The 17,841-nt window shown below is 42.5% G+C and overlaps 1 protein-coding gene across 1 annotated transcript in view; it reads right to left on the bottom strand.

Moving 5' to 3' along the window:
- The window catches only part of LOC103804512 (24-hydroxycholesterol 7-alpha-hydroxylase), a 21,801-nt gene extending 8,857 nt beyond the window's left edge, over positions 1-12,944 (bottom strand). The window contains exons 1-7 of the mRNA XM_009077125.1: positions 12,768-12,944; positions 8,338-8,473; positions 6,919-7,093; positions 4,933-5,082; positions 3,978-4,071; positions 2,451-2,549; positions 472-562 (exon numbers count right to left, since the gene is read on the bottom strand). Of these exons, the coding sequence (XP_009075373.1) occupies positions 472-562; positions 2,451-2,549; positions 3,978-4,071; positions 4,933-5,082; positions 6,919-7,093; positions 8,338-8,473; positions 12,768-12,944 (922 nt within the window). The remainder of the gene's footprint in view (positions 1-471; positions 563-2,450; positions 2,550-3,977; positions 4,072-4,932; positions 5,083-6,918; positions 7,094-8,337; positions 8,474-12,767) is intronic.
- Between the last annotated feature and the right edge of the window lie 4,897 nt (positions 12,945-17,841).

Here is a 17,841-nt window from a genome sequence, read left to right as displayed (position 1 = left end):
AAGAGATTAGTCATGGGGGGTGAATCATGCAGGATAAATTGGCCTCAGATGACAGAAAAGAGACCAGTTCCTGGCCTGTTTATCCACAGAATAGCTGTGATTCTGATGAACATTACACCATGAAAAGAAGCTGAACTGAAAGACCTCATCTGACCCTATCATAGATGCATGGAAAAAGCACAATAATGGTTAATACAAATATAACTTTAAATGATAGGTGTGGAATGAAAAGACAAACATGGTTCTTTTTCTACCTTCTTTTGCTAACATCAAAGGTGGTTTTGCTTAAAAATACCTCTTGAGCATATGCTGAGTAAAGAACTGAGATCTTGACTCTGTGTTATCAGTAGCACTCTAAGCAGCAACACTCCTTGTTCCTAGTCACTGACCAAGTGTGCTGTGTGCTGTGTGCTGTGCCAACACAGAATAAATCATTTCTAGCTTCCAGAAGGACACGATTGGATTTATTACCTGTTTTGCCAAAAACAGAAGCCAGGTTTTCCATGATTTTCTTGTAAATGCAAGGATAAGAGAGTATGAAAGCAAGGGTCCAAAATGCAACCTAAACAGAGATGGAAATCCTTGAATTCAGGAAAACGGAACAGAGTGACAGTATTTTTGTAGCAAATCACAGAGGCAGGTGAAAGCATTTGCACTTCTTTTTCTGTATGTGCCTGTTGTAGTTGGGATGCACAGGGAGCTGTGCTTCCTGGGTAAATCCACATCTAGGGCTCATCAGCTCCTGGGAGATTATGTCTAGTCATCTGCTGTGTACTTAGGTTTACCAAACATTATATAGCTTTGGCTTTGAGCCTTGAAACACAGAATCCTTTCTTTATTTTCAAATAACTAGGTGTTAAAATGAACAACTAAATCATTGTGTGTGATTAGTTTTAGCTGCATGAATTAAAAGCAATAATAAATTCCTACTAATATTAGCAGAAATTATGTTAAATAATTTGCAGGTCATTGTCACAGTGAGTCACACTAAAATGGGCAGGAAAAGTTTTCATTAACAGCAAAACAAGGAGTAGTATATCCCCTTTAGAAATAATTTGCTAACTGATTATGCAATGAAGTTGAAAATCAAGAAGTTTAGCAAAGAAGAAAATCCTCTTAAGTAGGATGAAACTAGACTGACAGCACTGCCAGGAGTCTCTCTCCTCTTGCTGAGCTAGCGGGAGATGCAGCCTGCACACAGATCTGGTCATGGGCCATCTGTGCTGGTAAGGGATGAGAACTCTTACTGTTGTTTCCCAATAGCCCCATGTGGATGCAGTCCTCCTTCTTCAAAACAATTCTGGTACCTTAGTTTTCTTGTACAGCACTTGGCTGCTGTGGCTTCACTCCTTGGGCTAAGCAGGGATAACTGAATTGTTTCAGATAACAGGGTTTCATATGCTTGTAAAAAATGCCCTTGGAAGGTAAAGGCCCTTTTTTTTTTTTTTTGACATTCCATTCTCCAGAACAGTGGTTGTGACTATTCTGAGAAACAGTGAAATATCTGTATGTCTATTTACAGCTGAATATTACAGAAGTCAGTGTTGTGGAAGGAATGTCAGTTATCCTGATAACAGACAGCAGGCTGTGCCTCTCACTTATACCAACATGTGAATCCATAGAAAACTCACTGAAATGGATGAATTTCCCTCAGGCTAAATTGCAGTAATAGTCAATCTACAAAAAACATAGATATATCCATTAGAAGTACATATAAAAATAACTCACTATCATGTCTTTCTAAATCACATCTGTAATGGACATAACTGTGCTGGAAAGAGCTTAGTAGCCATGGTAAATAAAGGATGTTTTTGCTGCTATGGATTTTTCATCTGAGAAATTCCTATAAATGTCTTTGGTCAGCCTAAGCTGTGTTAGATAGATTGGGTTTGTTAGCATACTTATATCAGTATCATTAATCCAGCAAATCCTTTTCTAACATAGACAAAACTTAACAGCAGTAGAATGAAACTATTACTTTTCTTCCCCTGGCATTTGTACAGCAGATCCCCCAAAATGAAAGAGACAAATTCACTTGAGGATTTACACACAGATGAAGTTCCTCTATATTATGCTTTTGATATTCTTTACAATTGGTAACACCAGTCTATCTAAAACAGAGTCTCTACTAGAATACAGCCACAGTGCTTCAAAACAGAGTTAAATGCTCTTCACAGCTTAAGACTGTGATCTTAACAGCTATGAGGCTTATGTTCCCAAAATGTTTTGATAGGGAACAACACAATTTAGGAAAAATACAAGAAGAGCTTTTCTTGTCATTGCTTCTGTGACATTGCAGCCTGGGTGTATTTGTAGTGATGTATGTGGGCGTGATAATCCCTTCTTTGGAATCCATGCAGTGTGTGTGACCTCTGCTTCAGTCTTTGCTTCCCAAATACAGGCTTTGGAACAGGCTAGAGACAAGGTGTCTCTGTAGCTGATGTACTTACAGGGACAGCATTTGCTTGAGCAGCCCAGAGCATTAGGAGACCGTAATTGGGAGCTAGATGTTTTCCTTGCAAGTTATCCAGAAGGTGTTGCAGGAGTGTCTGTTATGAATAAAAAATAATAATCTGTATTTCCAACAATGTATTAAAATGCAGCTTAGGGTAGTTTATCAAAGAGAAGTACTGTTAGTTATGGGTTTTTTGGAAGTCACAATGTAGAAATGACAGCTGTTAAGAGAAAGCTACTGCTCATAGGCAGAGGGCATCACATGAATCCTTACTGAATACTTGCACTGCTCTCCATTTCCTTCAAGTTTTTACGGGATTTGGTTCCCTCACTCCCCATTGTTGCTTGTATGTGAAAGAAAGAAAGAAAGAAGAAATCTCTGTTCTAATTCCTGGTCTACTCCCCCACTTTAAAGAACCTGAAAATGGGAATGAACCAGTAGAATGAATGGAAATGAAGAAAAAGTTCTCTCTGTTCATGTCAAAAAGGTGCATGTAATGAAGAGATGGTCTGATATATCAGCAAACTCCCTAGTTTCAGGCACTCTGTTAGTGACCTAAGCAGTGACTTCAATGGGTTTATGTTCTTTGAAACTGCAATAACCATATAATGTTCTACAATCTCTTGTTTACAGTATTTCTTTGAATACAGGGCAACTGTGCATTTGAGGCAAAGCTTCCTGTCTGCTTTTCAGAGGGGAAAAGGCTGACCTCAAATGAAAAATTACTGCTCTTTTTTCCAAATTCCCACCCAATCTAAGACACTGAGTTTGTGCCTCCTACTTCCTGCAGCTTTTTACCTCCCACCTCTGCACTCCTCTCTTTCTTTCCATTATTCTGGTTTATTTTATGCAAGAAATTGTGGTATGTAAAGCTTTTAAAGTCTGAATAAAACCTGGCTTGTTTCATGATCTGTTCTACAATCATTTGGTAGATCAGCATTCCCAGGCCAATCTGCCATCACGTTTGTCAGCTGTATCGATGGAATTCCTGCCAGAGCTAAGGAGAATAACCAGGAGAACAACTTATCATAGCTTTGACACAATCAATATTTACGGTACTTGGCTTCCAATCCAGTAATCTGCTATTTTCTACTAGTCTGGCTGTTGGAGGATCTACTCACTTTACACCAGGGTTTAAAAATAGTACATGTAAGGTTTTGAAATTTCACAGCATGGTGCCCTCAGAGAAACAACTGAAGGGTCTTTCTCTCACCCCTTTCAGCTGCTCACTGAAGCTCTGATACTGGAGACTGGTGATGAGTCATTGCTCTGAGCCCTTGGATTAAAATTTCCCAGAGGAAGACATTAATTCTCAGAATTGTTGGAAATAAACTAAATGGAGGAGTAGAAGTCAAAGTTATGTATCTGTCCATTGTGATGGCAATACTGGACAACTAAGGTATAGCTATAAAAACTGACATATTTGATTTATTTCTTCCAATACTGAAATAACTCCTGTCCTACATCACTTCCGTCAGAACACACAATAAAGTCACCTTATTTCCTAGCCTCAGATGTTTACCTTGGATGCAGCCTCTGAAGGGTTGGTCCTTTCAGCATCCAACACTACTTTCTCAAATAATTTTAGAAGCCATTTTTTGGATTTAGACCAGTTCCTGTAAAGAAAAGCAACAAACAAGAGGCACTTAACTAAGGCAGTGCAAACCAGCATTTCCTTTTCCATGAGAAGGACTCCTTGGTTTTTTTTCCAAGGCAGCAGTCAGTTGATTAATACTCAAGTGCCAGTCTGACTGGCAAAAGTGATGACTGACATAAGGAACAGCACATCGAAGACCTTCACCTTGGCCAGACCTCATCTTGCAGCCAGGGCCTGTGACTGCAAGACTCCTACATTTTCATACCACTTCACTACAGGTTTTCATTGTGGCTTTGGACACATTGCTTAGGCCAATCTTTTCAAGAAGGATCCTCTTTAAGAAAATCAAGACCACATTTTTGAAGCATCCTCGATTCTTTCTGAAGGCTCTTCTGAGGTGCTTAAGGTGCTATCATTGCTCTCCCTGAGAGCACTGACAGGCTCTGCATGTACTTCCTCAGCTACTTGTGCGTCTCAACCCAAGGTCAACTCTGTGACAGTGCAGCCATGGAACCTGGAATCGGTCTGCTGTGAAAACAGCTAAGATGTAGAAAAGAGCAGAGAGACACCTCATTGGAGACACCCTGAGCTTGGAACTCACATTTAGGCTCAGGCCTTTGCCCTTTTCTACTTCTCCCTGGCAGACCCAAGTTGGACCCTGCTCACTTAAGTAAGGTTGTTTCTGCTTTGTATCAGGAAAATGCTTAAGACAAGGTCAAAACTTTTTGAAGCATCTAGCTGAAAACCTGCTTGACCCGAACGCACACCATCAACAAAGACAGAGCATCATCCTCCAGGAGAGATGTCCCACATGTGTGATATTCCAGCAAGTAGAATGCCTGTAATGGGCACACCATGAGCATCACCTCTGCCCCATTACCTCAGGAAGCACTCAGGCATCTGAGAAGCGTATTCGAAGTCCTCATCATACTTCTGAAAATGTTCTTCAAACTCTTTGATTTCACTCTGACTGGTAGGGCAGATGCCTTTCCCAAACAAAGTGTTCACCACTGCTGGATACATGACATGCCTGCAAAGACAAGATCCCCAAGACTTACAGGCCATAGGGAAGTTGTTGCAGCAGTTTTAGGTCAATATGCAGCATGTTGAATTGCCAGCACTAGAGGACTCAAGAGCATTGCCAGTACGGAAGGGCTAGCACAAGGCTCACACCTCACTCACACCCTTACTGCAGATTTTAAGCAGAGGCTGGGAGATACCCTTCTCCTGTAATTCTTAGCTCCAAGAAACCTTTGTGCAGTCTTTGCTAGGCCCCAGCTGCTGCTAAACATGTATTTTTGGGAGTAACACTCACTTTCCAGCGTTTCTGAAGATCGTAAGGATGATGGAGCCATCTGCTGGCTCTATGCGTTTAGTTTTGAGGCAGCTAAGTAACAACCAGGGTATCGCATCCCAATTCTTTTACTCTGCCTTGTTTGGCAAAACTGTAAGAATAGATCATCACCCCTGCCCCAATTTATGGTGGATCACTGTTATGGATTCTGTAGTTTATCATCTAGCAAATAACTGGGGTTTTCAAATTTTAAACAAGTAACAGTTGATTTGGATGCCAGAACAGGCATGACAGTGGGAAGAACACCTTGTCCCAAGACTGCATCAGGGATGCAGTAGGATGGGATGCTCCATGTATGACTTGTAGGCCCATGGCACCACTGACTGTTGAGGACCATGGTCTGTGTCAGTACAGCAGAGAACAACAGGTCTACCCCTGTCCACAAAACTTGAGCCCAGGTAAAAGACAGAGATAGATTCCGGAAGGGAGTAACAGGAAAATGTGAGGCAATATTAGCACACCAGGCAGTGGTAGAGCTCACTACCAATCCAGTGATGCCTGTTTTTTCACAAGAAGTAGATGTGACTTTGATCTCAGAAGACAGGTGGGGGAACACTATGGGACATGGGAGTTTGCACCCCATTATCAAGACCAGTGGGATACTGGGAGGGTTTCAGAGGGATGGCTAGGAGGTTTGAAAGCCCCTTCCACCATATTTCCCCCATTAATCTATATTGCAGCACCTGCAGTGACAGGTGGTGAGTGTTGCAGCTGCAGTGAAAAGCTGTACTATAGTTGTATTAAGGAAAAAAAATCAACAGAAGATAACCTTGATGTGAGGTGTTAGAAACAGGCTGCAAAGGAAATATTTGCCCCATACCTGGAAGTGTTCAAGGCCAGGCTGGATGGGACTCTGAGCAACCTGGTCTAGTGGAAGGTGTCCCTGCCCATGGCAGGGGGCTGGAATCTTTAAGGATCTTTAAGGTCCCTTCCAACCCAAACCATTCCATCATTCTATGATTCTAAGAATGTTTAACTCATGGTACGGATGGACAGACAAGATATAGGTGCTGTCCCAGATGATGAGGAAAAAGGAGTTAAAAACTCTGTTGTTGTCAGTAAACTGTCAGTAAAGGGATTTCTTTGTGCTTTAGGGATAAAGTTCTGGCAGAAAAGTCAGTTGCAGAAGTCTTACTTAAGTTTTGGGCTAGGCTTGGCTCAAACATGGAAAGTTTTCAGCCTGCTGAAGATCAAGCATTTTGTCTGTTCCTGAGCTCTTTATAAGCATGTGATGCTTTTATCCCATATTTTGGGCCACAGGGTATTTTGGAAGATGCTGTATTTTATTTTTCTTCTAAATAGGTAATTCATATGCTCCTCATAACTGGGAGAAATACCTTTAGATGAAACTCTGTCCACTCTGTGAGCCACCTGAAACCATGAAGCCATGGTGAGCATCCTGACAAAACTTTTCTAAGACTTAGGAGTCTGAGCTCCACCTGCTTTACAGTAACATCTTTGCTTCCATACAGGACACCAATGTGCTAGAGATGTGTTGCAAAACTCCCTTACCTTACCAGGTCATTGAGGTCGCCTGTGCCCTCCGTGCCCAGGTAGGCCATGTGCTCATGTAGCTCCTTACACAAAGTGCCTGTGAACATGTGTAGATTAGAAGGACTCATTTTCCCCTTCATCATGCTGTAGAGGTTTCCATGGTTCTGGTAAAATGCTTCTGCAGGGACAGAAACTAAATGCAAAAAGAAACAAATGTTTTGGAAAGCAGACAAAGTAGATATTCACTGAAAGACAGTGAAAATTTTTATGCATAACTTTTGACTCTAATTTAAATGTCTTAACCCCCATTTTCCTAGAGTGAAACTCCCAGGACGATTTTGATGAGCCCTCTGCTTCTACCAGTCTGTGTAACATCTTCCTGCCTCATGAAACTTTAGTGCCAGAATCAACAATCCAGAGGTTTCCCCCCAGTGGGATGTACAGAGACGTGCATATGCTCCACAAAAATGACTGAAGAAAAATATTATCCCAAGAAAACAGTTTGTGTTTCCATGCTATAGTAGTACATCCTGTCAGTCATACCAGGAGAGGCTGAGAGAGCTGGGAATACTCAGCCTGGAAAGGAGTAGGCTATGGGGAATCTTATCAGTGTGGATAAATATCTGGTGGTGGGAGTAAAGAAGAAGAGGCCAGGGCCTTCTCAGGGCAGAAGGAAATAGGCACAAATGGCAATAAAGGAGACTCCACTGAGACACAGGGAAGTTTTTATTGTGGGGTTGGTCAAACACAGGAACAGGTTGCCCAGAGAGGTTGAGGTGTCTCCAGATTTGGAGCTATTCAAAACTCTACTAGGCACAGCCCTGAGCAGCCTGCTGTCACTGACACTGCTCTGAGCAGGGACTTGGACCAGGGAATCTCCAGCAGTGCCTTACAGCCACAGAGATTCGGTGATTTCATCTCTCTGACAACTTGCTTCTCTCATTTCACAATCCAAAACTGTCAAACTACTCAAAAAATTCCTGTCTGCACTATTTCACATGGATATAAGCACATGAGCTGACAGACCAAGCCACTCTGGGTGGGATATGTACCTCAACCCCTTCTACTGACTGTTGTACTACAGAGTAACAACTAATTATTGCTACAAGGTGATTTTCAAATGAAGCAATAGGACTACATACTATTGCTCCAATCCTGGTACACACAGGTGGCTTGTCCAGCCACAGAAAAGGATCTGATCTCAAGCTGGGGTTGCTTGATGATAAAAGTAATGACAGTCCCTGGATCAGAAATATTTGATCCCTTGAGACTGGATCCAAATCACTTTGCACGTTTACAGTGCTGGACCCACGTGGACAAACTGAATTTCACCTTTATTTCATAGTATGGTCATGGGCCAAAGTAACCATTTAAGGCATGATCAAAAAGCCAGTGGGGTACATTTGATGTCTATTTAAAAAGCCAGGTCTCCATTACCTGCATTCTTGACAGCTTGTTGCACTGCCTGTTCAAAATTTAAGTCTTCAGATTTAAAAAATACTTCAGTTCCTTCTTCCTCAGTCACAAAAGTAAACCGTTTTCCCAAAGCAAATATTGTGAACACAGGTCCATGCTGAAACAAACAAAGATTCCATTTTACTGCACTGTTAACACATTTGACAGGAGCTGCAGCATAACTTCAGTGCTGCTGAGAGGTCAGGAGGGAGGATCTGGTCTCTCACCTTGGCTCAAAACTGCACAAAGATGAACACAAATCAGACCAAAATTTGTAGGCTGATGGACTAGAAGGGAATGTGGTATGTGCCTGCCCAACCTCTTCCAGAGTAGAAGAGATTCCTTGCCTGAAACTAGCACTCTATATTTGAATTACATTACAGTTCAAACAATACATCCTACCTGGATTTAGAGAACCCAAAGAATGGATTATCTACTTCATCCCTTGGCTGCCACAGCAAAGTACCAACATTATAAAAATCCATAATCCTACCTATTTCAGTTTCCATTTTTTATCAAAAACTCCCCCCTCCTGCATCTTTGTAATGTTTTCAGGTTTTTCTTTTCTCTTTTCTTAAACTGTTTTCTTTCTTGTTAGATGTTGAAATATTAACATTAGCATAGTTAACAAGCTTTGAGCAGAACGGATGGAGTTTGTGGAGACTTATATTCAGAGAAGGTTTTTGATGCCATAAATCATTCTTTCATTTTCCCTTAATCTAATATTAGAGAGCCCTCTCAGAAGTTTCAGCAGTAGGTATTCCCTTCTGAATTCCTACGTTATGAAAGTGATCACTGATATTTGTAGACACTCTAAACTAACAAGAAAACGTGCAATATCTACTGTCTGTCACCCATAGACATTAAAAGAGGCAGTCTTACTCAGATGGTTTATGCCATCGACTTTAACCTCTTTTTTTTTCATTGTCTGTGTCTGTATTGTAAAGCCATTTTCATGAAAAGCTCTTTGAAGCCAAGGAAAAGATTTCTCTTGACATCAGTTGAATTTTGTGTCCTTTGACTGTAAATTATTAAAGAAAGAATTCACATAATAATAATATAATAATATAATATTGTTTCAATAATAAGTGTTCAAGGCCAGGTTGGATGGGGCTTTGAGCAACCTGGTCTAGTGGAAGGTGTCCCTGCCCATGGCAGTGGGGATGGAACTAGATGGTCTTTAAGGTCCCTTCCAACCAAAACCATTCTGTGATTCTATAATAGCTACATTGCTAATGTTGCTCTTTTTAATGAGCAACAGCAAGTCGTCATCATCAGGCTGGATAAAAATCAGTGAATTTGAACTGTGTTTGTTTTCAAATTAGATTTGTGAAATTTTAAATTAACATGTCCTTAAACTAATTTTAAAATAAAATTAAAATTGAACTAATAGCAACCTGCAGTAACACTTAATTATCCAATTAAGGCCACACTGCATTAAATATTGGAACACTTTACTTTAGATGATTACATGTGAACAAGATGCCTGAGCTCTCATAATAGACAATAGGAATCAAGTCCATGCAGTCAGAGGATCCTGAAAAAAGATTCACCTGAGCAGCCACTGTAACTCCTGTTTTTGAAGGGGAGCTGAGCTGCCCTTAGACTCCACTGATCAGACTGACTATGTGTCCACTGACTGTCAGCAAAGCTTTGATGTCTTGGTTACCTGTAAACACCTACACAAACAATCTGGGTTTGAATCTCATTCAATTTCCTCTGATCTATTTAATATTAGACAAAACTGAAATTAAAAGAGCTGCCCATTAGGTTTTACATTATGAGAAACTCCTGCCCTGTTTGCCAGGCAAAGTGGGGAGCCACATCCTTTGAACCCCTCATTAAGCAACTCCTCCTGTATTTTATGTTGCACAGCAGCTCCTGTTACCCACCCTGCCTGTTACCCTGGCTGCCTGCAGAACTGCTTAAACTAGCCAGGCAGCTTTAGGAGGAAGAGGTGGTATCTTTTATTAGACCAAAGACTATATAATTTATTAAAGCAGGGGACCTTTCTTTTCTTAGCCTCAGTGATGACACAAGGGGAAGAGCAGACAATTCTTCCAGCCCACGTGTTCTTCTGTAGGAGGAAAATAGAAGCAGCAAACTTCAAGCAAAGTGCAAGTTGGAAGCAGCAGAAATCTGATGTGGTACTCCAGAGCCTGAGAGAGAAAGCAGCGTGGGACAGACATAAAAGGGACAATAGTAAGAAAGGCAACTCTTTAAGGGAGAAATAAGTGTCACTTTGACAAGCTGAAGGAATAATTCCAGGGAGGAATTTTCAAATTGCAAGAGTCTTCTCTGAAGGTAATGACCATACAGAGCTGAAGAGGTTTTTGCACTACCTTTTATGAGTGCAGCTTGCTCATACCAAGGACACCTAACCCTGTTCTGGCAATATTAAGGAGCCTGGAAGTATTGCTGATGTATTTTGTAACCCCTGCAATGCTTGTTAATGAGCCCTTTGGCAGCAGCATGTGTTTTGTTTGGCTGTACTATGCTACAGTGCCTACTCCTTTAAAAGGGAGGAGGCAGGAAAAGGCTTATTTTCCCTGGCTGCCAGTGTGGGAGGTGATAAGGGAGGGAGACTTGGAGTGCCTTTGGTGTTTAAGGAGAGGAGGAGAACAAAAAATAGCCTTCCCCAGGGACAGGGAGACTGTGGGATGCTGCTGCTGCTGCTGCAGTCAGGCAGCAGGCCAGGGGGGATGGATGGAGACATCCCTCTTGGCCTAGGGGGACCACAGGGAGAGGTCACAAGGATGCTGAGTTGCTGGAGTAAGAACAAAGTCAAAGGAGAGGTCCTGTCTGCAAACACACGGTAAAGGGGAGAGATGTAAGGAAGTATTTTCATTCTGCTTTGCCTTAGTTTGAGTTTTCTCCCATTGAAAATGTTTCTTCTTCTAGTTTCTGTTCCAACAAAACCTGAGGTTTATAAAGTCCTTCAGGTGTTTCTGGGGTGTTCAGATGTGTGAGCAGATGCCATAGCACCACCAGCAGCCTAAAGGGTCTCCAGGCAAATGAACACCAAAATTGACGAACTCAGAGCCACTAAGCATACATTTGTACTTCAACACACTCTTTAGTATGTAAATGCTTTGCTCACTCAATCTGTGAATGAACCCAAAAAAAAGGCTTCTTCTGTCAGGTTTGTTTTTAAATGTCATTCAAGAGCTTCTTAGGAGAAAAGGCAACTAATGGAAGGTCAAGTCATGGTGAAACAGCTGTCCCCCAAAGGGACTGCACTGGAAAGATCCTCTAACAGCCTCATATCAGAAAAGTCAAAGAAATATTATTGTTGGACTTTTTAAGTGAGGCTTGAACAGTTTATTTAACTTTAAACGTGGTTTCTGTAATAGTAAGAAAATGGGCTGGAATTAGTTTTCTTCCGGTCCTACATTTCTGCCCTAAGATGAATAAACAAATAACTGATCATGCTATGCATAGATGGAAGACACAGGACAGACATAGTACTACAAGATTAAAACCAGCCTGTTAAGCACACAGAAGGTGAAGAAATCAGATCATGACTGATAGCTCTTGATGTTCTTACACTTCATACTTCAGCTGATTATACCTGAACCTAAACATTTGTAACAATAATGGCTGCGAAGAAGTATTTACAAGTATGGAATTTTACAGTTCAAAATGAGAAAACAAATTTTCAACCTCCAGTATTTATTAATCTGGGGTTGTTTTTTTCCAAATTTCAGGATGTTACACTGGTTTTTGTAGCTAGTTTTTGCAAACAGTGGGCTCTGTGATCCGTCAGTATTGAACATTTGAGGCTGACTACATTGCAGGAGCAGGTGATATGATCCCTGAGCGAAAGAGAGAAACTCGGGTTTCTGTCAGCATTAGCTGCCTAGAAATTAAGCTTTTAACCCAAATTAATCATTCAGGCTCTCTTTATCTGACACACACAGAGAAAGAGACATGTCCTGGGGATAAATCCTTACGCCCATGTTTGCTAAGTTTTCTAGGATGGAAAATAATGTCTGTCAGGCATGTCTGTGTCTCAAATGCTGAGGGACACCAGCCGGTACTCAAAAATCTCACCTAACTTTAGGCATGCAAATCATTAGTGTCCCGGTCCCAGTGCTTGGCACTGAGCTGTCCACACTGTGGAAAGCCACAACTTGGGCTCTGAACCCAAGATTAACATGGAGTCAGATTGCAAAAGCTGAACAACAGAGGGCCACGCGGGATGATCACAGCACAGAGATCGTGCTGGATCAGATCCACAACTTAGCAACGTTAGTAGTACAAAGCTGATTTCTTCACCAGCTAAATGCTCTTGACGTTTTGAAATGCGACAGGAGAGGGGAAAACTTAATGCAAAAGTTCCTCACTGCCCTTCCCCTTGCAGGCAGCCACCCCGAGCACACATCCCCGCGCAGACAGTCACCAGACATTACCTTGTTTCTAGCTTGCTCTATAAACTCCAGCGGAGCTTTCCCGAACTGAAACGCAGCTCCAAACCAAGGGATCCAGCTCCTGATGCAAGGAGGGGAGCTCGGGTTTCTCAGCTGAAACAAAACGGCCTTGACAATAAGGAGTCCCAGGATTGCTGCCAAGAGGAGAGCGAGAGCCATTTCGCCTCTCGCTGCCTACCCCAGCCCCCCCCCGCCGCAGCGCCCGGCGCGGCTCTGGTCAGCCCTGCCAGCTGGTTACTGCCATGGAGACAACATGTCAAAGCACCAGGGGGTGGGCAAGCCCTTGTTTTGGAAAAGGCAGAGCCAACTCTGCTCTGTTCTGGGACTAGGACCAACTCCACATCTTGCAAAACTTTGGTGTTACTTAAGGCAAATCCTTGGACTTTGCACCGGCTGCTGGAAGGCTACTCAGGCATCCAGGGACATGGCCAGGGACGCTGGCAAAGCAGTGCAGAGCTTTCCTCAGTTTTAAAAAAAATCATTTTTTGCAATATCAGGACTACAATGTCTGTGCTCTCAAATTTCATCGGAATAAAACCACGCTTATGTCTGAGTAACAGAGAGATCTGGACTGTGCTTGAACTTGTCCTCATGTTTATTTTAATAATGCTTCAGTAGTTACTAACCAGAACCCTTATCCACCCACCAGCTTTATGTACTTACTAGGAGAAGGATATGGTTCATTGCTACAATATGTTGTACCGATGTAATAGGGAAACACCACACCATTTGTATGGTGTATAATCATGTATAAGCATTATTATTCCATTAAAAGTGCTTTGTACAAACACAGTTTAACGCCCTTCCTATACAGGAATAGGTGCATAAACATGCTGAAACACCTTGGGATGTTACCTACATTGGTCAGAGATGCAGAAGAACAAGGCCAAATATATTGACTGTGACAAGTAGGATGATGATCTCCATTTCACAGACTGTCTGGAACAAACAAATCAATAAATCAATATTAGCTGTGATATTACTACACTTTGGCATTTAGCTATCATGGTTCTTTGCATGTTTATTTCCTCATTTTATTTTATCCATTGAAGTCTTTCTTTTCCTACAAAAGGGTAAAGTTATAAGAGATCTAAAGGCTTTGTAATATTGGAGTATATTTTCATTACATGCAGGGTGTATTTTCATTAACTCACTGAGCAGTGAGTTTAAAGTGATGCATGTATACAGGTAAGACAAGCCTTCAGTCCTCTGTGACAACATGCATTAAAGGCTTTTGTGTTTGTTTTGGCCTTTTTTGTGTTTGCTTGTTTTTATTTAGCTTCTGCATTTGGGGCACAATTTGGTGAAGGACATGAGACACAAATACAAGGCACTGTTGTGAGGAGGACACAACAAGTATGATGGTGCAATAGTCACTACCAAGCTTTCCTCACACTAGGTCTGTGCTGGTTTTGACTGGGGTAGAGTTAACTTTCTTCAGAGTGGCTAGTATGGGGCTGTGTTTTGGATTTTTGCTGAAGACAAGGTTGATAATATAGAGATATTTTTGCTATTGCTGAGCAGAGCTTACACAGAGCCAAGGCCTTTGCTGCTCCTCGTACTGCCATGCTGGTGAGGAAGTTGGGAGGTTGGAAGGACACACAGCCAGGACAGGTCACCCAAACTGACCATGCATCATGCTCAGTATCTAAAGTGGTAGGAAGGAGGAAAGGTGGGATGTTTGGAGTGATGGCATTTGTCTTCCCAAGTAACCATTACACGTGATGGGCCCTGCTCTCCTGGAGATGGCTGAACACTTCTTGGCCGTGGGAAGCAGTGAATTAATTCCTTGTTTTGTTTTGCTTGTGTGTGTGGCTTTTACTTTCCCTATTAAACTGTCTTTATCTCAACCCACAAGTTTTCTAGCTTTTACCTTTCCGATTCTCTCCCCCATCCCACTGGTGGGGGAGTGAGCGAGAGGCTGTTTGGGGCTTGGTTGCTGGCTGGGGTTAAACCACAAGGTCCTAGTCCTGGGCAGGTAATAGTTAATGGTCTTTCCAAGTAGATTAACACAGTCACCACCCACAGAAGCAGATGAGAGGACCAGGGCAGTCTGGCTGCCTTACTCCAGAAGCACACAGCCCTGCCAGACCATGCTGCTGTGTTTCCATCCCATCTCCACGCTCCCTGGGCAGGTAATAGTTAATGGTCTTTCCAAGTAGATTAACACAGTCACCACCCACAGAAGCAGATGAGAGGACCAGGGCAGTCTGGCTGCCTTACTCCAGAAGCACACAGCCCTGCCAGACCATGCTGCTGTGTTTCCATCCCATCTGAAGTCCACGCTCCCTCCCTGCATATGCAGTCTTTAAAACGGGCTTTGGACAGAAACCAAAAAACTCTGTCTCAAAACCTAAAATGAATGAATAGGAGTTGTCCTCTCTGCTGGAGCTGTGTCTCACAGAATTTTGGGGATATATGAACTCCAGCTGTTTGATGGACCTCCATGAGCATTGGCCCTTCTCTGCTCCACACATCACAGAACTGTCCATGCAAGCATCCATCTCTAGTCAGGTTCATTTCAAAGATCCTGTGGGAAGAGAAAATTCTTCCTCACCACCCCCAAATCAGTCTGGTTAAAAAAATAACCTATTTCCTCAGTCTAAAAATGACCATGGAGAGTTGCTTTTTTCGTAGGATGCTGCAAATGCTATGAGGCTTATTCTAAGGAGGGATCTAGTTGTTGTTTTCCACTCTCTAAAGCATGGTTTTAGAGAAAACGGAATGAGACTGTACCCAGAGGTGCACATCCGAGGGATGGTTGTGAAATCCCCATTCTGGGAGGTTTTCAGGTGACCAAACAAGACTTTAGGCAACCTGATGTAACCTCTCCCTGCTCTGAGCAGAGGATGACTGTAAGTGGCCTCTAGGGGTCCTCTCCAACCTATATTATGAATCGATGATATACAGGCTGATACACGGCGGCACAAGCTGACCCAAGCCCACAGAACAGCTACAGAGGGAGACACAAAGTGACACAGCAGAATGGATGAACTGTCTAGAAAAAGGTTCTGAACCACTCGTACCTTCTGTGCAGCCAGGCATGTTCGTATCAAATTGCAATATGCCTTCTTCCCATTTTAACCAGGTTTATTTTCAGCAGTTTGTTTTATCACTGCATGAATTCTACTGAATTTTAGCCCAAAGAAGAATCTGATTTAATACTGATTACTGGTGACCAATGAGATAAATTAATCTGATTTCAGCTGAGTATTTTACCTCCAATGCTTCCTTTTTCTGAATGGTTGTGACCAGCACCACAAACCAGTCAGACAGGAGTGTGGGGAGGTGTTCTGGGATGAATTTCTGTGACCTAAATAAATCCTCAAATCCTCAGCATGAGGATTACTGACTGATGGCTAATGATTAACTCAGAGATTCAGCTGAGCCTTAATGATAATTGAAAATCTTCTCTTGAATGCCACATACCTTACCCTTTTTTTCATGATGTGAACTTAAATGTGCCTACATGAATGTAAGAAAAATTAGGACTGGCACACAATTAACAGGCTTTCAGCATTCAGCCAGGAAAAGCTTTAAACTTTTCACAGAGGGGGCTTTGGGTAGATGTGGGCTTCTGTCATCTCAGGTTTGCATGTCCCTTGCAGTGCTCTGTGCCTAATCTGCAGGAGACACAGATTGCTGCAAGCACCCCAGCATACAGCTCTTGTTAAAACAGCTCTGGGTCAATTCATCCCTCCTGGATGCCTGTGCACCTGTTTGACACAGGAATGCAGTTTGGGGCCCCTGAGCACCCCATAAAGCAAACAGACCTCACAGATGTGCTCATAATACTGAGCTCTCATTAATGATTATTCTTTTTAATGTAGATAATGGACATAATTGTGCCTGCCCCTGCACTGCCAATGTCCTGGCACAGAGCAGCACTGGTGACAGACTACATTTCCCAGGAACCTGTAGCACAGGAGTCTTTTGTGTCACTGCAAAAGGATCTTGTAGCTCTTCATGAGCCACCAAACTCCTGCAGTTCCTGGTGCTGGAGAAACATGACCTTCAGCAATTTGTCTCCTAAATGACCCAGAATGGAGCTGCACTTGGGTCTGCTCTTGCTGCAGACAGACCGTGGCAGGGTGGCTGGTTAGCCTTGGTTCATATGAGATACTAGATGTCACCTACAGAAGAGAGGTGCTTACCTCTTCCAGAGAGATGTCCCCAAGCCAGCAAATTCACTCTGTCAGCCTGCATAGCAGCTATGGCAGAATTAGGTGTAACTCACTGTGATTTTCCAAGAGGATAGGGGCAGGGGGAATGTCAGTGCCCACAAGCCTCATTCCTCAGTGTTCTGCTCAGCAAATCTGTGCATTCCACTCTTCTTGTTGTGACTTTTCTGTAATTTAAACCTTGCAAGGGTTTTGTGCCACCTGAGTGTGGCTGGAAGGAGGGTATTTCAGGATGAAATCTTTACCTCGGAGACCAAAGGGCTACAGTCATTAACACAGAGCGGTCATTACTAATTTAAGCTTTGCACTTGCTGGGTTTCCAGAAAAAGACTAAAGAGTCAGGGAGATCTGCTGCCTAAGTTACGAGCAAGAGGCTGATTCCTTCAGGAATTTGCTTTTCATAGTCAATGAAAGTTAATCGAAGAAAAATAGATTCTTATATTTCTGTGGAAATGGCTTTAAAAATGGAGTAGGTAAATTGCTTGCTGAAATGTGGCACACTGGTGTCTGCCTAGCACTGCTTTGTGATCAGTAATTTATTTGGAGTATTTCTCAGCATGTTTTATAGAATTTCTACAATCTCTTACAGGCAAATGTGTTACATTGCTCTAATGATTTGTAACTTCTCAATCTTTGCTAATCAGTGACATTTCCTCTGGATCTCACAAAAACTCAACTGCGCATCCAAGGTGAAGCTGCTGTCCGTGGTAATGGAGCTGTGTCTGGCCAGATGGTCCTGTACCACAGCAAGCTCCACATGGCTGCTGGCATTGTGCAAGAGGAGGGATCAGGGAAGCTCTGGCAAGGAGACACACCAACTGTCTGCCACCACACAGGTGATTATCTGCTCAGGATGGGGCGAGTTTGGATCCTGA

This window comes from Acanthisitta chloris, unplaced genomic scaffold (genome assembly GCF_000695815.1).
Source record: "Acanthisitta chloris isolate BGI_N310 unplaced genomic scaffold, ASM69581v1 scaffold20906, whole genome shotgun sequence".
Taxonomy (NCBI): Eukaryota; Metazoa; Chordata; class Aves; order Passeriformes; family Acanthisittidae; genus Acanthisitta; species Acanthisitta chloris.
Note: the sequence above shows the minus strand (reverse complement) of the source record. Positions and strands in the feature narration are given on the sequence as shown.